Raw genomic sequence first — 24,478 nt, 5'->3', positions numbered from 1 at the left:
AACTTTTACTCTCCCAGCCTGGGCTGGGTTTGATCTTGCAACCTTAGTGAGAAAGTGTTTTCTCTTGTTAGGAGCCTGGCTGAGCTGGGGCATTACTAAACTGATCCCCTGACCGCAGGGGTTTGAGAGTCCAAATCTCAAGTCCAGTTTTGAATATGGGCAGTATGAGTAGCCCAGGTCCCTCCTCATGAACCACTGAGCTGTAATTGAGGGATTTCTCTTCCCCTATTTACTGGGGGAAATTCTTTGGGCTGGGTGGTGCAGAATGGCTGACTAGATGATCATAAATGATCCCTGAGAGCCATAAAAAAAAATCTATGAAATTCAGCACATAACTCAGGCTGAGACCTTTTGTCTGTTTCCTAGCCCAATTCTGCTTAAAACCTGCTTAGATTAAAATGCAATGAAGGAGACCCTCAAAGAAGGAGGATGAGTTCCTGCAGCCCATTGCGACTAGCACTTGCTTGTGGGTGCTGTGTGTATGTACTAACCCATGTGAGTAAGGGTGCAAGCCCTGGCCCTAAGTTAGTAGGACAAATGTGCTCCATTCCAGGCAGCATAGAATATCAGGGTTGGAAGGGACCTCAAGAGATCTAGTCCAACCCCTGCTCAAAGCAGGACCAATCCCCAAATGGCCCCCTCAAGGATTGAGCTCCCAACTCTGGGTTTAGCAGGCCAATGCTCAACCCACTGAGCTATCCCTCCCCCCCATGGTGCATCTCCAAACACACTAAACAGAAATCAAGTTGTTGGGAATGGCAGTTCCTGACTGCCTTTCTCCTCCATTCGATTCCTTGCCATCCATCCCACTGTCTGCCTCCTCCTGCCATCGCGTTCTGACCCTTCTGACACTTGGCACTAGCCAGGATGTAATTGGATGGAGAAAGGGAGATTTAGTTGATCAGTTAGTGTCACATCCTTGAGTATATATGATGCCATTACTGTATAACAGGCACCAAGCCTCCGCTATACTTCAAGGGAGATAATTATGGGTAATGAAATTTACCAAGCCAGGCTGGAAATGTTTCAAATGCCAGAATAGCAACAGGTGGACTGGGAAAGAGAGTGTCCTTCTGCTTCTGTTTGCTCACAGGAGCTCTAACTAATTAAACAGAACCCCCAAGTCCCCTTCTGCCTCCTCCCTAATGAATTTCAGGGGTGTCAGGAAGCAGGGGGTTCACACCACAAACATAAAAGCAAGGCCAATGATTCTGAACCCACCTGCTTACAGTCTGCAACTCAGCTGGCTCTTTAAGTTATTTCTGCCTAATCTAGGAGCAAAGTCTTTCAAATAAAGAAAACTTGAAACAAAAACCTTCATAACAAAGGGTCCTCTTCTTCACCAGGTACCTCAGCAGGGCTGCAGCTTTCCAGGGTTCCTCCATGGCTTGAGACCAAATTGGTCTGGACTCTGTCTCCATTCTCCTAGCTCAAAAGAGAGTAGCCAACAATTCTCTCCCCCACCATAAGGGGAACAGGCAGATTATATACCGCTCTGCTTCCCAGAACGTGCCCTGATTGGCTGAGAGAGAAAGAAGCCTTGCCCCACCCCACACTAAAAGGCTCATAGTCCTGGGCCCTAAAAGGAACAGTGGCCTAATTTTTTCCCCAGACGCCAACTGTTATCCCTGGATCATTTCCTCTCTCCCAGCATCTGCCTCTGTTGTTCCCTTGGCCTCTGCTTGCCCCAGAAGTCCTGAAACATGGTAACCTGGCCCCAAGACATCCCCATGTTGCCTTAAAAGGCAAGCATACCCCTTTACTCAATGCCCTACTCATTTTAGGGAGGAACCTCTAGCTTCCTATTGATGGTCGTGGGATTTGTGGGTGATCGGCACCTCTGAAAGTCAGGTCACTTTTATTTAGGTGCCTACATCTGAGTGAGGAGCCTAATGTTGGGTACCCAAGTTAAAAAGAAGGTTGGCCTCACTTCATATTACAGCTAGTCCATAGAGTGAGTATTTTCAGAGACATTTTAAATGAAAGATTTTCTCTGTTTTTCCAGTTTTGTTCATAGAAATTTTCCATCTTTTGAATGGAAAAACTGGATTTGGGGGGTCAAAAATCAGAATATTTCAAAGGAAAATTGTTTTTTTCACAAATATTTCATCCCATCCCCCCATATATATTTTAAAAAAGCCTTTTTTAAAATGGTCAGAAAAATGTTTGAGTTGAAAACAGTCACCAAGCTGTACCTCACCAGACACATGAGGCCTGGTTCCTCACAAAGGACCCAGCCTGGGGTGCATTTATTTAGAAGGGAAGGATGGGCCAGTGGTTGGAGTGTTGGACTGGGACTAGGGTCAGCTGCTTATTCTGCCAGACTTCCTGTGGGATCCTAGACAAGTCGGTTGGACTCTGTTCCCAATCAGTCATTGGGGAGAATAGCACTGTTGTACCTCACAGGAGTGTGGTGAGCCTCAGTCCATCAGAGAGAGTGAGGTGCTCATATACAATGATAAGGGGGCCGGAGAAAGGGTAGAGAGGAATTTATCAAAGCTGCCCATCTCACTCCAAACAAAAAAAAAAGGAACCAAAAGCCCCAGGTACAGGCTGAGTTCATCCCCACCAAAGGGACTTGTCACATCCAGGTCTGCCTCAGCTTGCAGGAGAGAGATGGCCGGGAAACCCCATCTGTCTTTGTCCAGCTGAGGGGAGGCCCCCCTCTGTTAAGATAGCAGGACCCAGCTGCTCTTCCAGGCTTCCCTCCGGGTATTATTTGTATTTCAGTCATGCCTAGAAGCCTCCCGCAAGATCAGGGCCTCCATCGTGCTGCTGGGGAGGAGGTGGAGAACTCGGGTCTCCTGATGTCTAGGCTAGTGCCCCATCCACTAGGGCAAGCCAAGAGAAGCTGCTGTGCTTTATTATTCCCACCTGGAGGCCTCTCCTTTCAGACCCTGCAGGGCTTGGGGTGTGCGGTTAGGCCCAGTGGGGGCCTGGCCCCCTGTGAGCCGTTTCCCCCACCCCGGACAGTGGCTGGCACTTTCCCAGTGAGTGGGTGATGCAGATTGTTTGTGGGCAGGTGGTATGTGGACACAGGCCTACATTTATTGTCTAGTCAAGGGAGCTGAATCATGAATTATTGGCATACAGGCACTGCCATATCAGATCAGCCCAGTGTCTCATCTACTTTCCTGCTTCTGACATCAGCCAATGCCTTGCGCTTTAGAGGAAAACAAAAGAGGAAACAATCTCTTTCCACTCCTAGTCCCATAATGTATCTGGCCAGTGGTGCAATGCAGTATATGGTGGGGAGAAGGGGGAGGGCCGGTTCCTTCCTGACCCTGGCAGCACTCACTGCAGGCCCTGAAGCATGAAACTGGTTTGGCCCGATTGTTATCTTTACTTGTATAGATACACATAGTAATGGTTCAAAATATGGAAGGGAGCATGGTCTAAAGAGCGGAGTAGGAGCCAGGGTTCTGCTGTGACCAGGTTTAGGAGACCTTGTGTGGTGGCTCCAGGCAGCTCAGGCTGAGCATGTCAGCCTGGGAAATAGAAGACCAGAAAGCACCACTGGTCTGTCTGTGTCCAGTAGCCTCTGCTGAGAGGCCCCTATAAGCTCAAGCCTCCCCTGCCCTCTGGGTCTGCGCTCAGGTGGCTCCAGCAGAACCAAATCCTGACGTATAATCATTACAGCCACATCCTGTCTCCTCTCTACTATGAAGGATGCTACAGGTTCTATTCCAGGCTCTGCTACTGACTCACAGTGTGACCTTGGGCAAATCACATCCCCACTTAGTGCCTCAGTTTCCCCATCTGTAAAAGGGGGACAGTGGTACCAATCTATTTCTCAGAGAGAGTGCGAGGCTTGGTTTGCACCTGTTTATGAAGAACTTTGAGACTTGGATGAAAGGTGCATAGAATTAATGTGGTGGGGTGTGGGGCTGTGTCTCTTGTGGGGACAGACAGATGGGCAGGGAGATGGAGGAGGGTGTATTGGTTTTCATTTGCTCAATACAGAGAATTGTCCACATGTCCTTGGGCCTGGTTCTCTCTCACTGGCTCTGAGTAACTGGAGCCCAGCTCAGAACAGGCTAAGGGTCAACCCCCCCCACTGAGGTCAGGGTCAAATTCAGCCCAACTTGCACCCCTTGGGTGGCGACTCAGCCATAGCCTCTTGCCCCCAGGGAGAGGCCCCCCCTTTGCTTGCCAAAGAGGCGGCTTTAAAGCCCCCCCAGCCTCCCCATGTACTTTTCTCCCCTGGCTGGGGCAGGGGTCCAGGTGCCTGATGAATCACTGGCCGACCCTGTGGGTGGCTGAGGGATGCCAGAGCGAATTAGCATCAGCGCGGGGAAGGCAGAGTGTGAACTAGCTCAGGGGGTTGGTGGGAGGGGGGAAGGGTTGCCATGGCAACCTGTGACTGGCACATGAAGGTGGTGGGGGGAAACGCATGTAAAATGCTGATCAGAAATAATCTGGGAGCACGAGGGGCCCTGGGAGCCTGGCCTGGCTTTCTGACTCTGCCGGGTTTCGCTCTCTCCCCTCCACCTTTCCTGCCCCTTCTCCTGAGGTTTGGGCAGCGAGGAGTCCCCACAGTTGGAGACCAAATTCCCTGCCAATGTAACCCTATTTGTACCAGCAGAATATGGGGTCTGGGAGTCTGAGGCTTTGTCTGCGGCTGGCAGCGAGGCTCCCAGGATGGGTAGCCAGACTCGCGTTAACTCGGCTCAGGTTAGCGAGCCTAAAAACAGCGGCATAGATGTCACAGCTCGGGTGCAGCTCAGGAGCTCAAGCCTCTGCCTGCCCTCTGGGTCTGTGCTCAGGTGGCTCCAGCAGAGCCAAATCCTGATGTTCCTCTCTCTAGCTTACAATTCTGCAAGCCAGTGATATCTTCTGGCCACCGATCCTCCCACCCACCTTCCCGTTCCCCTACTCCTCTCCGCTAAGGCCTCGTAACCGCACTGCAGTAAACCCAGAGTCTCCCGGACATTCAGCCAGCTCGCTACGCTTCCCGTTAACAGAAGCACGACTCTCCTTCCTCGCACAGCAGGGGCACCCTCCCACCCCCCACCAGTGCGGCTGGCGGCCTGGGTGCAGGGCTGCCCGATAGGTCACGGGACATGGCTGGTTTTGTGGCAGAAGAACAGCGGATGTGCACGTCGTGCTGAGACAAAGCGTCGTTTGGTTCCCCTGCCTTTTCTCCCGGAGGTTCCAGCCGTTCCTCGGAGGTTGTTCTGCTTTGTGGTGTTCCTGCCCCCCTCTGAAATGCACTGACGCAGGTGGATAATCCATTGGTCATAATGGGGCTGTTCCTTGCGAGTAAGGGAGGCTGCATCAGACTCTTCGCTCCCCTGTAGCATTTTCCACCCAAGGAGTTCAGTGCTCTTTTGAGATTTCAGCTCTCACTACCTCCCGGTGGGGTAGGAAGGTACAACCATCCCAAGGATACAGATGGGGAAACTGAGTCCTGAGGCAGTGCAGTGACTTACCCTGGGTCATGTGCCGAGTCAGTGGAGGGAGCCAGGATTCCCAGTTACCTGCTTTACTACACCCCGCTTCCTTCCATCTTGCGTTCAGGGTACGTGCCCCATCAGGCTGCTGATTGCTCATGCCTGTCGAGCTGCAGGAAGGCCAAGCATGTGAGCTGAGCACAGGAGGCAGCTCTCTAGGGCTCCCTGAGTTCCCAAGAGCGTGGAGAAGTGAGAAACAGGACAGTGTAACAGAGGAATCCCAGCATGCATAGGGCTATGCCGGCTAGATGGCTAGCCCAGCCCAGCAGCTGCCACAACAGCAAAAGACTCACCGTGCCGGGACATCTCACTGGCTGTGTATGATGCCGCCTTGCCCATGCAGAGGGCAGGGGTGTGAGAGCCAGGAGGAATGATGCAGGCAATCGTCCATGCGTGTTCCCCCAGCCAGTACCCTGTGTCTCCGGCAAACAGTACGAATCAAGAGCCTCAGCTGAGCTCGGCGGACCAAAGCAAGGATGCGCTGGTTGTCTAAGCTCGTGGTAGAGGCTTGGCACCCGCCCCTTGGGCTGGAGTGAATTTCTCCCCAGATGAAAGAATAAGAGCTCCCTTGCCCCCAGCCAAAGTCAAAAGAACTGTGGCATAAATGCAGGGCCCAGCCTTTCCAGGCCGCACGTCCCTGCCAGCACCCTTGTGACCCTCTGGATAGCGAGCTGCCCAAGCAAGGAGAGCAGAGCAAGCAGCTCCTGAGTGGCTGCTCCCATGTCGGCCTGACGGCCTCTCAGAGCTGGATAAGGCTCCAGCCAAACCCAATTCCGAATGAGGGGTGCCCCCGTCTGCAGAGCCAGCACTCCCGGCCTTGCAGCACCAATGAGTTTGCTCCTCCTTTCTCCTGCTTCACCGATTGAGCCGTGTTCCTGCCTCTCTCAAACCCGAGTCCATCCCAGCAGAGGGGAGCGCGGCTCCGATAGCCCAGCAGGGAGGAGACTCGGGGGCTGGCTGTAGGGGGTCCCGCTGCATTGCAGACAAAATTACCATGGCAACACTCGCCAGGAAGGTTCTGCACTGAGGCAGAGTCAAACTGAAAGGGAAGGGGGGGCGGAGATGAAATCAACTTCAGGCTCCTTTGGGGTGTCCTCTCCCATCTCCCATCTGGCCCTGCTGCAGGCAGTGGGTTTCACTCCCCTCCTCCTTTAAGAGCTTACTGAGGAGAACTGGCTCTACCTTTGCTTCCTCTCAAAATAAAATAAAACTCTCCTCCATGGAGCAAGATTCTCCCATATTCAGTGCTGGTTGGGGGGGACCCAAGTCTGATAACAGTCCCCTTCTCCAGCCTTGCAAAATTGCCCTGACAGCTGGCCACCCAGATATAAAAATCTCTTCACCTGCCCTTTGCCTTGGTGACAGCGGAATATTGAATGGTGTTTGACTTGCCCATCAAAAGGAGTTACTAGCCCTGGGCAAGTAGAATTTTGCAAAGTACTGGACTCCGGAACCAATATCTGCATCTGTTTATTTACGAGCTAGATCTGAACCTTTGCTGAGACTAGGAAATGTTCTCCCATGTTTTGGTGTCTTTGCTCTTCTGCATGATTAGGGTTCAGGGGCTGGACTGGAGCAGCCCTGCTCTGCACAGACGCCCTGTATCTCAGCACTTCAGTCTCCCATCAGTGCAACAGGGTGATAATCCTTCCCCGCCCCTCGGATGGTTTGCGAAGAGACGCTCGTAGTTTGTGTGATGCTCTGGGATGAGGGTGTCAGGGCTACATGCGTACTGAAAGAGACGGGTAGTCAGTGCCAGGCATGCACAGGCTGTTCTGACGAGAATTCCAGCTGCTGGATCTGGATCTTGACCCTTCTCTCACTGCCTCCCACTCCCAACCAGGATTTGGATCAGGGCTTTCAGTTCAGCCCATTATACTCATCATTTGCAAAGTTTAGGCCTGGATTTCAGATGATTTTGGACGCCCCCCTGGCTCCAGCGATTTGGTTTAGATCCAGATCAGCTTTTGCCCAACACCAAAGTTTCTGGGAGTTTAGTGCAGCATCTGAACCAGACTGGGGACTTTTGGAGGTTCCCCATAAAACTCCAGGGGGTTGGGAGAAGCCATCAACTGCAAAGGGGGTTCAACCCAGCAGCCAAAGGGCTACATCTCCACAGAGACAAACTGGGTCCATTTGATCGGCTGCGAGGTGCATGGAGGATGCTTCTAGCAGTGCTCTGAGTCGGGAGCATTTAAATATAGCCCCGTTTATTTTGGAATCTCAATCAGTTTCCATAAGACTTCCTAGGGCTCGACTCACAGGAAGTGCGGAGTAGATACTGGGCTTGTGTGGAGTTGTCACACGTGAGCTGAGTTTGGAGGTCTTATCAGCCTCTGGTCAATAAACCAAGAGAGCGACTGATGGGTGCCTTAGGGATGAAGCCCACCAGGCACAGGAAGAATACAGCACGGGTTTGCCTGGTGCATACATGTACTCGCAAGCAAGTCTATGATGGAGACAGATTGGAGGAAGAGTGTGTGTATTCTAGTGCAGTGGTTCTCAATCAAGGGTCGGGGGCCGTGAGCAGGTTTCAGGGGGTCCGCCAAGCAGGACCGGCATTAGAGTTGCTGGGGCCCAGGACAGAAAGCCAAAGCCACCTGGGGCTGAAGCCAAAACCTGAGCAACTTAGCTTCAGAGGGCCCCCTGTGGCGTGCGGCCCCAGGCAATTGTCCGGCTTGCTACCCCTTAATGCTGGCCCTGGCTTTTATATGCAGAAAAACAGTTGTTGTGGCACAGGTGGGCCATGGAGTTTTAATAGCATGGGGGTGGGGGTGGGGAAGGGGGACACAGAAAGAAAACCACTGGGAATCCCTGCTCTAGTGCAGGTATAACAGTGACAGGAGTCAGGAGTACAGACACCTGGGGCAGGGTTTCCTGCTCATTGCACCAGGTAAGAGGAGTTAGTTACTGATGGGCTCAATGACTGGCAGACAGGGAGGGGGCTCCCTGGGACAGGAGGGTCCGTGCTGGGCTCAGACAGGGAGGGGCCTCAGTGGGGATAGGGCAGGTGTTGACGGGGTCCGTGCTGGGCTCATGTTTGCTCAGGCAGCAACACCCTTCCAGTGAAGAGGCGAGTGAGTACATGAAAATCAGCCTGGATGGCTTTTTTTTTTTTTTTTGCAAAGGTTGCATAAATCCCAGTGAATAATTTATCAAAGGCCCAAGAGCCGCGCGCCGGGAGATGGGGATCAGAGCCTCGTGGTGGGGTTCTCGCTGCGTGGAGTTCTTTGATTCTTTCATCTGCTATAAAGTGCCTCCCTCCCTTGGGGTCTGTAGGGCAGTGAGCATTTCCCATTGGACAGAGTAGCCGCCCCCGCTCCCTCTCCCCTCCGGAGAAGGAAAAGGTCAGTTGTAAAGGGCAGGTAAACGGCAGATCTGAAGCATCTCAGCTTGAGCATGATATTTCAGGGGAGCATTATCCATCATGTAACTGGCAGAGAGCTACAGCTCCCCTGCTGGGGAAGGGACAGGCAGGTGGGAGCCAGTGTTTGCCGGTCTCACTCCTTGGCAACATTACCTGCTGTGTTCCCCCAGCCAGCCAAGCGACTGGGGGCTCCTGGCAGTGAATGCCATCCCCTGCTGATTGCCCAGTACCAGCTGCTTTAGAGGAATCATAGAAATGCAGGTCTGGAACAGACCTTGAGAAATCATCTAGTCCAGCCAACTGCGCTGAGGGAAGACTAAGTATTATCTGCCCATCCCTGACAGATGCTGCTTTAACTTGTTCTTAAAAACCTCCAGAGAGGGAGACTCCACAGTCTCCCTGGGGAATTTGTTCCAGCTCTTAACTACCGTGACAGTCTGGAAGTTTTTCCTAATGTCCAACCTAACCCTCCCTTGCTGCAGTTTAAGCCCATTCCTTCTTGTCCTGTCCTCAGGGGATAAGAACAATTTATCACCCTCCTCTTTAGAGCAACCTTTTCCATACTTGAAGACTGTTAGCGTGTGTCTCCTCCTCCCACCCCCATCTTCTCTTCTCCGGACTAAACAGACCCAATCTTTCCTCCTAGGTCATGTTTTCCAGACCTCTCATCATTTTTATTGCTCTCCTCTGGACTTTCTCCAATTTGTCCACGTCATCCCACAGTGCAGGGCCAGAGCTGCTAGCCGAGGCCTTACCTGTGCTGAGTAGAGGGAATTACTACTTCTCGCATCTTGCTTACCTCACACCTCCTAATACGAGGCACAAGAAACCCCTAATGGATAATTCTGTGCTCATCTGTCCCCAGGAGAAGCTCTTTTCTAAGGCCCCTCTGGCAGAGACTGGCCAGTGCCTCCCAGCAGGATGTTCACATCCCTTCCAAACAACTTGTTTTTTATCCCTTGAATGTACCTGTGGATACTCTCGTTAGCCATAGAAACACCCAGTCCTTTTGTTTAATCCCGCTGTGCCCCCGGCCCTCAGTTATTTGACTCTATTCAAGTTTCTATGCTGTGTTCCTCTCCATGGCATTTGAGTGTCCGAGGCTCTGGCAGTGCAGCGAGAGAGGGGATGAGCATCTGCCGCGTGTGGTTGATTTGATCGTTGCTTCCTTCCTAGAGGGAAATTGCATGCGTTTTGGTTTTGGTTTTGTTTTTTTAAATGACAATTGTTATTTGTTTGATGGGAGGAACAAAGGCAGGTTGCCCTAGGAGCAGGCGGTGGTGGGATCTGCGGTGGTTCCTGGTTGCAGGGGGAGTGCGTTCCAGTCTGAGAGGAGCCTCCGAGGAAGCTTGGACTCCTGCACAAATGAGCATTACTGTTTTGCCATGCAGTTCCCTTGGGCCGAAGGAGCAGAGCTGCATTACAGTCGCACCTCCAGGCCCCAGCCAGGGATGGGGGCTAGGCACTGTACAAATGCAGTACTTGCTGCAGAGAGCCATCTGCTACTTTGCCAAGTACATTGAGCTCTGATGCAATCAATTAACCATAAACCCCACCTCAGAGGGGGCTCTGGTCCTCCTCACTTTAGAGATGGGGAAACTGAGGCACAGAGGGGGTAGTGACTTGCCCAAGGTCGATGGCAGAGCTGCAGATAGAACCCAGGAGTTCTATCTTGCTATGCTCTTGCTCTAACCACTAGACACAACATCCCCCATGACACTGCCTATGTTGCCTGTCCCAGTAGGGTGATGTCACATTGCATGGCCATGTACCATCAACCCTTGAAGGAGGAGGATAGGAGTGCAGGGAGCACAGTGCTGATGGCTCTCTGCCATCTTGCTGTCCAGGAGGGGGGGAGTTTCTGTACTTCCCAGCGTGCGATTCCCCAGCCTGGCTTATCTGTGTGTTTGTTTCCAGACGGCGGCCCAAAGAAGCTGCGTAGTAACATCCGGCGGAGCACGGAAACCGGCATCGCTGTGGAGATGAGGAACAGGATCACCCGGCAGGGCAGCCGGGAATCGACCGACGGCAGCACCAACAGTAATAGCTCCGATGGCACGTAAGGCCCAGAGCACGGGGCGACCAGCCCTTTACTGCCTGGCACTGGGGAGGGGAGCAGGGCGCAATCCTAGCAGCCAGACTGATCCAGCGAGGTGCAGAAGCCCAGCTGCAGTTCTCCTTCCAGAGGAGGCACTCGGTCTCTCCCAGGAGACTGGAGGAAGCACGTAATGCCCCAAGGCCGCTCTCCTCGCTGGGGGAGGATGATGGCGGCTCTGCTGCTCTCCCACTCTCCCACGGGCACAGCTTAAGAGCAGGGCTAATGTCAGCTCTCCTGGTGCCCCAACTAGACCGAGCCACTGGGCCCCCAGGTGGTGTGCAGAGCCAAAGCTCTCAATCCTGGCTGTCGTCGGTGCCTACCAGTATCAAGCCAATGCTTTCTGACGGAGCCCCACAACCCCTTGGGGTGATGCCTGCCTGGCTTTCAAGCACCCCAGATCCCTGGGCACAGAGTGTCAGATCAGTCTGGAGTTTCCTTGTGCTGAGTTCACAGGATCCTGTAGAAATCGGAGGTAGCGCTGGTTGACTTGGGGCTGTCTCCTCCAGGGCAGGGTTGTTCTCTGTAGAGTCTCCTGTGCTTTGTCCAGCCGCGTGTCTAATCCGTACGCGGTTTGTATCCTACCCGTGCCCTGGGAGGGTCTGTTCCGCAGCTGACACCACTGTCAGGAAATGGTAAGGGAGGTTTGGTTAATTCATGTTGGCTCAGTGCTTTGAAATCCTCGTGCAAGGCACATTATCTCTGTGCAAAGAATTATTGGCTGGGAAATCCAGTGCTTCCTGGGGGCTTGTCTCACCCATACTGTCCCTTCTCCTCTCTCACCCCCTCCCCCATCTCAGATTCATTTTCCCCATGACCCGGCTGGGAGCCGAGAGCCAATTCAGTGACTTTTTAGACGGGCTCGGGCCAGCGCAGATTGTTGGCCGGCAGACACTGGCGACGCCTCCAATGGGTGAGTGCTCACAGCTGGAGTGGGTGGCCCAGCCAAAGGGAAGATAGAAAGTTGTTACACTGGATTGAGCTCCAAGCCCTGTGCCCAGTCCATGTCTCCTAGTGGATGGAGTCGAAGAGCTGGATTTTGCTGCAGGCCCTCTGGTGACTGGCACCGAGGTCAGGATCAGGCCCTGACCCTGCATCCCAGGGGGTTAAGGGAAGTGGGTGTCTGTGACCTGCCTGGTGGAAGCTGGGCTGGAGTCAGGGAACTAATGCGCGCTCAAGCTGAGCGAAATGCTGGACACTCAGCTGCCTGCTGCTTGATGGTTTGGCTGGACGACAGGAGCCAGGTGGCTTTGTTGTGTGTGGGGAGCCCATGTCCTCCATCTACCTTGAGCGAGAGGGGAAGGGACTGGAGCAGTGAAGTCAGACCCACAAACCGGCTCTAGTCTGAAAAGGGCTCTGGGCTCCGGGCTCCGGCAGGGACTCACTGAAATAGCATTAATAGGCCCGGACAGAGGCTGCTCCTGCTGCCTGGGGGTCTCTCCAACCTGAGCAGCTGCGGAGCCCCCAGCCCGCTGCCCAGCTTGCTGAGACCTCCAACTCTCTTACCCCTGCCTCTTCCCCGTCCTCACCCCTGCTGATGCTAATCCCTGCCCCGCTGAGTCCCACCCACGCTGCAGCACCAGGGGCCTTGACTGGTGAGCGGATCCTTTGTCCAGCCACAGAGGGGACCCAGCTTGATTCCACGGGGAGCAGGCTGAGCCAGCCTTCCAGAGGGGATGGGGAGAGCTGAAGACACAGGGACAGGTCTCATCCCGGTGGGATAAGGGGGCATGTGACCTCGCTGGCGTTAGCCCTTTCGTCACCAGGCTGTGCTGGCATCTCAGCTACACCTTTTAACAGAGTTCACGTGGACCGCTGAGGATTGCTCTCTGAGGCCTGAAGTGAGACCATTTTAGCGTCACAGCTCTGCCCTAGAATGAAGCAGGGACCCAGCCCAAAACAACAGAAGGGTAGGCCCGATGGGGTTCGTTTCTCTCACTGAGTCAGGTTGAGATTTGAAAGGCAACCAAGGGAGCTAGGAACCCAAATCCCACTGGAATGCATTTGGAAATCCCAGTTTCATAACCTGCCTCAAGCAGACAGGAAGGGCAGTGAGGTGTCCGGGCTAGGACACAGGTGCCAGAGGAGCTGACAGGTGGACCCTTTGGTTACGGAAGAAAGTGCAGATTTCAGGTATGCATGTAGCAATGCCCAGATACTGCAGAGAGACCCGTCATACCCCAGTAACGTGTTCCAGAGCTGGGATTTCTCTTGAGATATTAAGCTGGGTGGAGCACTGTGCTGGGACAACTTCTGCAACTGCAAACGAGGTGAATCTTGAGTGAAGCAGGCCCTTTTCTCTATAAGCCCGTCTGAAGTTCCATAGTGCCTTTGAATCCTAAGGATCCCACCACCAATATGCTGCAGCCACCTCTGGGGTGGAGGGCAAAGAGGGCAGAAAGCGTTCTTCAGAATGGTGGTGGGGTGATTTCTGAGGAAAGGCAGAAGAACAAAACTCCTTCCCTAGGTTCAGCAGGCTCATCTTTTATGTACGTGCAGAACAGACAGGCCTGTGATTTGATTTTTAAAGGCAATGGTAGGCAGGGGGAGGAGTGTGGAATTTCACATTTTCATAACCCCCCCCCTTGTTTTCTTTTAAATCAAAATTCAAAATTTCCATTCAAGATTTTTGTCCCAGATTTTGAAGGTTCAAAATAGAGCTGGTGGAAATGTTTCAAAGATCAGTAGTCGGCATGGTGCTTGTTCTCCACCTCATCAGGATGCAGGGTCAGGCTGAGCCTGGGCAGAGCCGGGGGGCAGATGTTTAATGCCTAATGCTTAACCCTCCCCTCCTGCCTTGGTTTTGTTTTGTTTTTTTAAAACCACCATGAACAAACTGACCCTGAGCCTGGTGTAAATCAGAGTTACCCCTTTAAAGTCAATCGAGTGGCACCGGGTGAGGGAGATCCGAATCAGACTGGCTGCATTTAAAGTATGTTCCTGGCTTTTCCATAGCTAGGTTGGGGCCGGAGGAAGAAAAGGCATTTTTCTTCTCCTTAAGGCCATCAACGTGGGAGAGGTCAGTGTTTCTCAATGACCGCTGCATGGACTGGTGCCGGTCCCTAAGATCTCCCTGACATGGTTTAGGAAGGCAGCAAGCCGGACCCTGGTATTGAAGGGGTTGAGAAACATTGGGATAAGTGACACCCCCAAACCATAACTCCCCCTCCCCCCCCACCCCAGGATTTGAGACCCTACCTTGCTCTCAGCTCATTCTCTCTCTCCTCATCACCCCATTTCTTACGGCGTCCCCTGCTCCGAGTTCAACACGCTTCTGAAATGCAAAGTGTGTCTGAGAATGTCCAAGTTCATCTTGTTTCTCTTAAACTCCAGCGTGACACCAACAGCCCCCCCGTCCCCTTGCGCTGCCCCCCGCTCCCTTCCTCGGGCTGCGCTGGTGCAAGGGGTGCAGGCCGTGGGCCAGTCACACGCCAGTGGAGTGACGGGGACCTACCTCTGTGCACATCCCAAGGCCTGTACCTACTGGGGCTGCTGCAGACAACATAAGTGGGAGACCGAATCCGTGTCATGAGCTTAGAACAACAAAAAAAGTTTGTTTTCTTTTGTTTTCCTTCTGTTGTTTTTTCTTTCTTTCTCCATCACTAATGGTTTCTGTTGTTCCTGTTGTTCTAGGCTTTGCCAGCCGAGTTGCCACATCCTCACACCACAAATCACATAGTCTTTGCTTTCCCTTTTTTCTTTCTTTTTTTAAACAAACCCACACGCCCTCCTCCCACAACCACTGTCATGGTATTTCATTTTCTCCTTTGGTGCCTAATGCTTGAGAACATGCTTTCCTCAGCTGCCCTCTGCAGACCAACGTTAGGAATAACCACCACAGTCATTCTTCCAAGGGAGATGCCGAGGCAGCGTTTTAGAAGAGGGTGGGGGAGAGACATCCGGGGGGAGAACTTACTAACTAACTTAGTGACAGAGGGAAAAGTCAGTGTTTGTAAGTAGAGGGCTGGGGCTATCCCTGGAGATGCTATTGTAAAGTGTACGACATGGGATCTGGGGCATGCCAAGGGCCCATCAGAAATACCTGTGAGCCCGGCACAAAAGGACACAGACCATCTCCAGGGATGCTTTCATGGGACTCAGAAAGGGCTGGAGGAGCTGCACTATAGGCAGGGAAATTGCTCACCCCCCATTTGAAGGGAACTAGTTGCTGGGTGCACTGAAGCTAGAATGGAGATGAGACCCAAGCTCTCTCCACCTTCTCACCCTTTTCTTGGGGCAGCCCCAGTTACGTACATGCCGTACTGAAGAACTCCCCTTCCCGAGGCACGGCTCTGGTTAATCCTAGCACGGGGCAAGCTTCCGAAGGACTGATTCAGGGTTCAGAAAGGGCGTATCTCACAGTGGCCCGACAGATAGAAAAGTACATGGACAGCGAATCGAGTTGTCGAAGAAGCAGGAGGAAAAGGCTCTCTCTTAAACCAGGAGGGAGCCTCATTTTTAAAAGGCTGCAGCCTGATTTCCAGAGGGTACAACTCAGCTGTAGTTGTGGATGCTTAGAAATTCTGCAGAGCCAGCCACTGATGTCTTGCAAAATTGTCCCAGTGCCCTGACAGCACGCTCAGGCGGGCACTCAGGTGCATGAAGCCCATTGCATGTCGCTCTTCTCTGAATTCTCTCCCGTTTCTATGTTGTTCTGGTAACAAGGTGCCCAGAATTGAGCTCTGGGTCCTAGACATGTTCCCATCGAAGCTCCCTGGCTCTCCTGTGATGTCCTGTCTTCTCGTCAGCATCACGTTCTTGTTACTTTCATTTTGCTGTGCCCCCTGCTCCCTGTGGCTGCTGTTTTAACACACCAGGTGCTCTGGGACTTGCTCTGCAGTGCATCTGGTGCTTTAGAACAGGGTCCTCCGAGCAAGGGTGCAGAGGACAGTGGAAGCCGCAAGCGAGTAAGAGAACGACATGGATGCTAATGGAGGCGGCCATTTGTCACTGACAGGATAGGGCTTGCTAGGACCCCTGATTCTCACCTCTCCCCTTCTGTCCTAGGTGATGTCCACATTGGGATGATCGACAGGAGCGGGCAGCTGGAGGTGGAGGTGATCCAGGCCAGGGGCCTCACCCCAAAGCTGGGTTCCAAGTCCATCCCTGGTAGGTATCCGTGCCAAGAATCCTTAAGGAAGAGCCAGTGGGGTCCAGGAGCTTTGGGAAGGGGTGTGGGGGGGGGCAGGGGGAGGGCATGAGAAGGAGTTAATGCCTCCATTTTGCTCTCGATAGTGTTGCTTTATGATACATCCCAATAACAGGCAGATGCGCCCCCTTCCCCAGTCCCTTAGGGCTCCCTCTCCAGTCATGCAATGGTTAGTCCCTTGGGTCTGGCTCTGCCTGGAGTGGGCAGCAGAGGGGCTGGCTGGCTGAGTGCACCAGTGGTTCACCACCGCAGAGCTAGGCATTAACACACAATAACCGCGTGGCAGTTAAGGTTGTTCTGCAATTGACACACCTAGTACAAAACCTAGCAAAGAAGTGAAAAGTCAAGGCTACGAGCACAGCACGGACTCTCTCCTCCTGGCCCCCCACAGACATGGCCCTCACCACAGAGAATGCACCACAATCCAGCGGAATGCCAATCTTTCAGCACCCCTTCCTGAAATTCCTGCTGCCCCTTTTCCCCCACCCCAACCAGACCAGACGTCCCTCCCGACTCCCTTCTGCATAGCTCTGGGAAACTACACACACACACACACACACACAGAGGGCTTGGGGTGGGTCCCGGCAGGTCAGCATCCCTGTGGGAGGCAGAGCTCTGGCTGAGGTATGTTCATGGCAGTGCGTGCCTGGGTTTCCCCCGCTGTAGATGAGGTCCAGTGCCCAGGTGATTCTGCTGAGGATATTCACAGCTGGTTTGCATCTGCACTTCTGTCTCCATTGCAGCAACTTATGTTAAAGTTTATCTGCTGGAGAATGGGACCTGCCTGGCCAAGAAGAAGACCAAGATGGCCAAAAAGACCTGGGACCCGTTCTACCAGCAGGCGCTGCTCTTTGACGAGGGCCCACAGGGCAGAGTTTTGCAGGTGACGTAATCCCTTTTCAAGGGGAGGTGGGCAAAGACCACTTCTTAAAGGGAAAGTTGGAAATGCTCCCAGCAGGGCGTGCCAGATTTCCCCCTATTTGTTGGCTGTAAAGAGACCCAGTCAAACATCTGTTCTTTGACTGGGGGAGCAGATCCATGAATGCTTCATTTGAGGGAAAGGGGAGGGAACTGGGAATCTGGATTCCTGGGTTCCATCCCCAGCTCTGCCCCTCACTTCCTCCCTGACGGTGGGAAGTCCCTTCCTCTTGCTGTGTCAATCCTTGAAACCAGAGGGCAGTAGTTCCTGCTGTATCATGCAGGGGCATGCGGAGACCTCATTCATGGAGGTTTGTAAAGTGCTTTGAGATCCTGGGGTGGAAGTGCCATAGTGCTCACAGCTTATCAGTGGCCAGGATGGCTGTGAGCTGAGGGGTGACATCAGCATCCAGCTGGGTGAGCATTAGGCTGACTGAGGGAGCTCAGATGTTGAAGATGCAGAGATCCTGTGGCTCTCATTGGAATTGCAGGTACCCAGCACTTCAGAGAGGCAGGTCTTGAACTGTATATGTTCATATTCTGGTAGTGCCTAACCCAAGGGCAGGGCCTGTACAGACCGGGCGCCATACAGACATGAAGAGATGTTCCTTGCTCAGAAACGGCAGGCAGCACCTTGCAGCCCAGATCTCACATCGTTTTACAATCATTTCTCAGTGGGGTAACTCATCTTCACAACATCTCTGTGACATTAAGGCTATAATGCCCCATTTTGCAGGTCGGTAACCTGAGGCAGAGAGAGGCTGACAGACTTGGAGGAGTCAGTGTCAGAGACGGGAATATAGGACCCCTGTTGTCTTGATTTTGAAATTCATTGCTCATGCCCCTAGCTCAGAGCCCCCCTCAGAATAATACCAGACACCTTTCTGGTGTGACCCACCTGGCTTACCTCAGGTAAGCGCTGGGGGACCGGACAAGAATCCCAAGGTTTATATGATGCTCTGGGCACCAGAACCCCCATGCACAGAACCTAGCCTGGGACAGGTTTAATTTAGCTAATGAGGGTTCTTCCCTGTAGGTGATTGTCTGGGGAGATTATGGCCGCATGGACCACAAGTGCTTCATGGGAATGGTGCAGATTGTCTTGGAAGAACTGGATCTCTCCAACATGGTCACAGGCTGGTACAAACTCTTCCCCACTTCCTCGCTGGCGGACTCCACCATCGGCCCTCTGACGCGTCGCCTCTCCCAGTCCTCTCTAGAGAGTTCTACAAGTCCTTCTTGCCCCTAAGGGGCAGGGCTCAGGGCTCAGGGCACGGGTGGGAGGGAAGGAAGGAAACAAGGTGGCCTACCAAAACCTTTGGTGGAACGGCTGTAAATATTGTGTCTGGTTTGGTTTAGTTTTTTTTTCGCCTCCCTGAAACAAGCTGCTCTCAACATGTTCCTCGCCAGCTACAACATTCCACCGTGCAGGCAGGGGACTTTAAACGAGAGGGGTGGGAAGGAGAAACACGAACAAACTTGTGACGCAGAACAAGTGATGTGACTGACCGACAACCGATCCCAAGACTGTTACCGCATCTCATCGAGTCATATTCGGGAAGGAGTCAAACAATGGACTATATTTCTCATCTGAACAGCTGGCGGGAGCATCTTGGATCCGATTCATTCAATCCCACTGCAAGTAGCATGTTAACTCAATTTTGTTTTGCCACCGTTTTGTTTTCCTGATCGTTGAGGAAAAAAATAGCTTTTTTTAAAAAAGAAAAAAGAAAAATGAATATATTCAGCACTACTACTTTTTTTAACGGAATGTAGCATCTTCTAATATTATGTAGCCTGCCATGTGCTAATTTAAAACACATTCTCTCTCTGCAATATCTAGGAGGGACACTCTCCCCACCGACAGGAACCATCCGCCAGTCACTTGCTGTTTTGGTAGATTCCTGACACAAATCTTGCAAGGTCGAGCAAGCAATCTGTTGATCACTTTTTTCTTTGGTAGCCTGTGACTAGTGACTCTGCCAAAGCAGTAGGGGAAGAAAAAGGTGCATTTGACCTGACTGTTATTTAAGTGTATTATGGTTCTGTCTTGATGTTCCACACTTTTAAATTATTTTGAAGGACCACACCCACCATGCTTCATACAACAGTTCCAACTAGGAGGAGGTAATGCAAAGGGAAGCTTGCAATGATGGTTGAATTGAACTTCTAGTCAGTCTCATCTTTGCTCATTCACCCCTTGGCAAGGTCCAACTTGTAGCTGAAAGGTTTCCACACTCAATTACTGCATTTCAGGGAGCGAACAGAGGGTTTGTCAGAACATATACAGCCCATAACCAGAAAGAAGGGCTGAATGCACCTTTTTCCAACCCTCGATTCATTGGTATGCTGCAGGGTAACATCTCAGTTGTATTCACTCTGGATCTGGCGTAAGGGTGACACATAGGTTACAAAACAAACTAGATGTTTTGAATTTATTATAATGATGAGTGTTTGTTTTGTTGTTTTTTTTTAAAGCAGTATTCTGGTTCCCAAAGAGGACCAGTTCTTGTAGCAAAACTGAGAATTATGGAAGCTTTTTATGAAGGTGCCTAATGAAATTTGCTGAAAATACTCAGGGGAGACACCACTAGAAACTGCGGTTTCTTCATTAAAAATAAATAAAAATTACACAATGACTGTCCTGAAGGATCAGTTTCCAAAACTAAGAGGTGGACAAGTGGTCAGACTGGGAAAGGACATGAGATTAATGGGGTATTTCTACCTAGCAGCTATCTCTGGCCTTCAGTCTTTAATACCAATCAACCAAAATCAAGGTTGAGTGTGTGTTTTTATTAGTATTGATTGGCAAAAAAGATAGTTTCACAATGCACAGAGCACAAGGAACATCCTATGGTTCCTCCTGCATTGTTAGCAAGGACGAACCAGCTAGAACTTATTACTGCAAAGAAACAAAACAGTAAACCTGAAGGGTAAGAACTTTGCTATGAAACCATCCCCTCCACAAAATGGAAACTGCCAGTCGGCAATGTACTTATTCTTTGTTGGCAGTCTTATGTGACACAACCATCATCAAATTTTCAGCAACTTTGTGTCAAGGAATTTCAGCTGCTATAAATGTACATTGAATTTGCAACTTCACCAAACCAAAATATCTTGGGACCACTGAGTGGAGACGAGACTGAATTCTGCTGACTGCAGATGGAGATAGGTCTGTTTGCTCCTCAGTCCCCAGGATCTCATGTTTTTTTCCCAAGGAATCAGAGCCTGGTCTGCTGTGGTGGAGGAGTGACTGTTCAGAACAAGCAATATACACTGATTTCCAAGTTCACGCTTAAAAGCAGCCCTCCTGGGCCACCATATGGTTTTACCTTAGAGCCAGAGTGGGTTATTTGAGGAAGCCCATTTTGTGCCCAGCTCATTGGAACTGGAAGAAGGTGATGACATGAATTTAGGTTCCTTCCAGAGCATGGTCCTGTTACCTGATGTCCACCTTGGCTGGCTGGACTCGGTTTCTTTGTTCCTGAGTGCTGGATTTTTTAATACGTGGGAGGGCAGATGTCTGAAGAGGACAAGTTTTCAAGGGAGTGAAATGAACATCATCTCTGCTTTTGCTTTGTTCACTCACGTATTAGAAGAAGAAAAAGGACAACCCAGCTTTTGTTTGCTGGACAAATTAGCAGGTCTGGTTTGAGTTGGAAATTGAGTTGAGCATTGGGAGATCAGCATGGACAAAGTATGGAAGTTTAGTAGATGTCTTGCTCATTAATTTGGACTGAAGTAAGCAGGTTCTTTCCCTTTCCTACAGCACACACCACACTGTCTCTAAATATGAGTTAGTACCGTAGCTTTACAAACAAACAAAACAACCCATTCTTTTCAGAACCAATGGAAGGGATGTGACAATTTCAACCCCAACTAACTCTTAGTATAATACTTTGCAGAAGATAAAATTGGGAAGTCTGCAGAGACTTTTTCCAGGATAGCACTCTAGGGCCACCTAGAACAAAGACAATTGAGGTTGTATATCTACAAACAGCATACAAAAGCCTGTGTTCTCCAATACAGTCCGCCACTCTTACGTGAGCAGTAGCTGGAAAATCGACTCATGTTGATGTGTGGAAAATCCAGTGCCAGAACAAAAGAACTGTAATCTGAAGGCCATGCTCAGAATCTCCGGGGAACAAGCTGGACACTCCTGAGCGTTTGGGGTTTTCTGTTATTAATAAACATTCTATGCTTTGGAGGATAACAATGTAGCTAGAATCAGAACAAAGTCCACCCCGGATTCCTTTTCAGTATAAACTGAAGTCTTGCTGCTAGGAAGTAAATCTGAAAAGCAAAGCACCTGGATTCGAGGGAATGATTCCTTCTGCTCCCCAAGACGGCTTGGCATGGCAAAGCCACCATGCCGAGGACTTCAGATGGCTGCCATCATCCTCTAGAAAAACTATAGCCCATCAAAGCTTTCGTTCCTGCACTCTCAGCGCTGCCTGCCCAGTCCACTGGAGCCCATTCACATTGGGGGACTTGTAGGGGGGACAGGGCAAGTTTTACTTTGGGTTGCAAAAAAAAAAGACAATACTCAAGTATCGTGTTTACACTGTGATGTCAGCTCCTTTTTATTTTCTTATGCATGAGATCCAGTGTCAGACATTCCCCTCACTCAGACAAAAAAACCCTCCATCCAAGCTGCTTTTCTACATGCTACATAAAAGAATACGGTTTCAGCTTGGTGGTTGAGGGGAATGTTATATTGCAAAAGGGCATTTCTTGTCTGGTAGGTGGTTTGCGTTGACTAGCTGCGAAGATTACTCATCAGTTACTCATCGCACTCTCTCGCTGTCATGTCTTCTGTCAGGAAAGGAACCTCAGACCCATTCCCTACGCATGCCTCTACTGCCCAAGGGGGACTGCTGATGAGGGCATTTGCAGACTGTCTGTTTTAGTCTGAGCCTACCCAGTGCCCATATTCCCCTCTTCCCCCCCCCCCCAAAAAAAAGCAGGGGGCGGGAAAACCAGCTGTGAGGATTGTATAGTAAATACTTAGGACTTATTTCTGAGCTCATGTACACCAGGAATGAGTCAGTGGCATTACATTAGTGCAAGTGAGATCAGAATCCAACCCCAGGCAGCCTGGTGGAGTTAAAAGGATGAACGTGGCCCAAAGTGTTTCCCCTTGGGGTCCAGCTCTAAAAACCTGCAACGAAGTCCAAGCAAAACCAGTTATAGCCACCCAGCACCGGGGGAGCACTGCATCATTTCGATGGATAACTAAAATTGCTGGAAGCTAGAGCCAGGCCTGATCTAGCAAATTTAGATAGGGACCAAAACTTTCCCAGAGTCCAGGAAGCTGTCTGAGGCCCTTCTCGTCTGGAAGTTAGCCCCAGCTTAGTCTGAAGCATTCCCACAACCGCTGGGGCTTGTAACAAAACATGAAGCTTTTCATGCAGCTTCAGCTTTTGTTGCACATGTTTCACATGGCCTTCTTGTGAGCCGAGGGCACTATTACACTGAAAAGGCAACAGCCTATGCTATGGCTCTGAAGACACCTGTAACCGTGAGAAAGCAAGCATGCCCAGAAGTGATGACGGGCACTGGCTCCCTCCACTGGTGCAGGGAAATGCTGCGAAGGTTCTTTAGAACACCGGTATGTCCAAAAACATACTCACTGCATGGACTAGGGTAGCAGGTGATTTCTGTCCAGCATACCTGGTACATAAGGCAGTAGCAAGTAGGGAGGAATGGCCTGACAACCGTCACAGTTCTGTCAGCTTCATGGTCTGCTGAAAGGGAATGAAGAATGTGGGGAGGGAAGGAGAGGGGGGGCATCTGGGGGCTACAGCTGGGTTTCTAAGTCCATGAAGCTGTACCAGAAAAAGCCATGGGCAGCTGAGATTAGAATAAGTGCTTCCTGTACAGGTATCTATCCCAGCTCCCAGCCCCCCTCTCTGACATCAGGAACAAATGTGCCACCCAAGGCACACTTCCATCGATGACATGATTGATTCAAAGACCAGAAAGAAGCCATTGGTCAAAGGAGTTGGGTCTGGGTTACCTTTGCTGACAGGAGGAATCCTGTTCTGCTGGACGTCTTGGAAAATCATTTGGTTTTAGCATTGATTTGAGTTGACTGAAAGCCACAGCCTACGTGTGCGTTTTTCTAATGCACTTATAAATACCTTTGTATTATGAAATGGGTGTTGGCATTCGCTGGAGCAGAGGAGGGCCTTGAATGGCATAAAGCCATCTATAGAAATAGCACTGGCTTTATTGATTCAGACTTAAATAATCCACCTCTGCTCAACTCTCACAAACTCAGCATCAACCTTTTGCAGATCGTGGGGCAGTTTGTAGAATACACACCTGTACGCTATGTGTTTAAGTGTGCTAGAAAATATCAGCATTTGAAGGGTTAAACAAGAGCTTTCAGCCACCATGCCGCTTGGTGTTTGCATTTGAAGCACAGAAAGGACACCTTCTGCATCACAGAGGGCAGAAAGACATCCCCTGCCAACGTGAAGCTCCTTTCCAAAAGCTTCCCTAACAGCTGTTTCAGCTGCCGCTCAGCCTTTTTCACAAGGGCAAGCATAGGAAGCAGTAGTAGGGGCTAAAATCAGTTGTTAGAGGGTCACGGTATGCTAGGAAAGCCTGCCTGGTGGGGAAGGGCAGGGGAAATCTGCTTTAAATGTCATTTGAAAGCATGTGTGGCAGCTAGGAAAATAAAACAGGTGTGGCAGAAACCTGAAATTAGAACCTTCACCCCCACAGCGTAGAAAGGAAATTATGTAAAAAAATCTTAAGTGTTCACACGTATAACTGTTCTTCATGAAAATCAGTTACACCAGTCAGCATCAGCCTGGGCCCAAGACTTGGAAAAGCAGGTTCTTAAGGCGAGATCTGAGGGAAAGTTTTATAAATGTTTGTCTCACTGTTAGTTGGGTAAAGCTATCATGTCTTCTTAAAAAAACCAACAAAACCCCTAGATCTTGTCTAGTATATTTCCCTGGTTACTGGAAGGTAACACAGTAGCATCACAAAGCTGTAGCGTTTCAGTGTGGACACTACCTATGCCGATGGGAGGGGTTTCTCCCGCTGGCAGTTAATCCACCTCCCCAAGAGGTGGTAGCTGGGTCAACAGAAGAATTCTTCCGTCAATCTGGCATGGTCTACACCAGGAGTTAAGTTGGCATGGCTACGTCTCTCAGGAGTGTGGATTTTTCACATCCGAGAGATGCAGCTATGCCACTGTAAGCGGTCAGTGTAGCTGCCGCAAAAAAGCAACCTTACGGTTTGGCTAGAAGCACAAGACCCAATGCCTGGTGCAGGCTCTCTGCCCTTTCAGAACTCAGATCATTAGTATACCTCACGTTTTTATAACTGGAGTTTAGCACGCAGTATTCTGAATGGGTTTTTTTATTTTAAATGTTGGTGACAAAGAGCAGTCATTGGGGGCATTCATTAACACATCGGCTCCTGTGCTTGCTTGTAAGTAGGTCTGGTCCCTGCTTTGATCAAACTGTCTAGTGATTGCC

The 24,478-nt window shown here is 50.9% G+C and overlaps 1 protein-coding gene across 1 annotated transcript in view; it reads left to right on the top strand.

Annotated features, from left to right (window-relative positions):
- RIMS3 (regulating synaptic membrane exocytosis 3) overlaps positions 1 to 24,081 on the top strand; it is a 47,093-nt gene extending 23,012 nt beyond the window's left edge. Inside the window, exons 3-7 of the mRNA XM_030538712.1 lie at positions 10,738 to 10,879; positions 11,716 to 11,828; positions 15,923 to 16,024; positions 16,808 to 16,947; positions 18,019 to 24,081. Of these exons, the coding sequence (XP_030394572.1) occupies positions 10,738 to 10,879; positions 11,716 to 11,828; positions 15,923 to 16,024; positions 16,808 to 16,947; positions 18,019 to 18,231 (710 nt within the window). The 3' untranslated portion in view covers positions 18,232 to 24,081. The remainder of the gene's footprint in view (positions 1 to 10,737; positions 10,880 to 11,715; positions 11,829 to 15,922; positions 16,025 to 16,807; positions 16,948 to 18,018) is intronic.
- The last annotated feature ends 397 nt before the right edge of the window (positions 24,082 to 24,478 follow it).

Source organism: Gopherus evgoodei, chromosome 20, assembly GCF_007399415.2.
Source record: "Gopherus evgoodei ecotype Sinaloan lineage chromosome 20, rGopEvg1_v1.p, whole genome shotgun sequence".
NCBI lineage: Eukaryota > Metazoa > Chordata > Testudines > Testudinidae > Gopherus > Gopherus evgoodei.
This window is presented reverse-complemented; position numbering and strand designations above follow the sequence as displayed.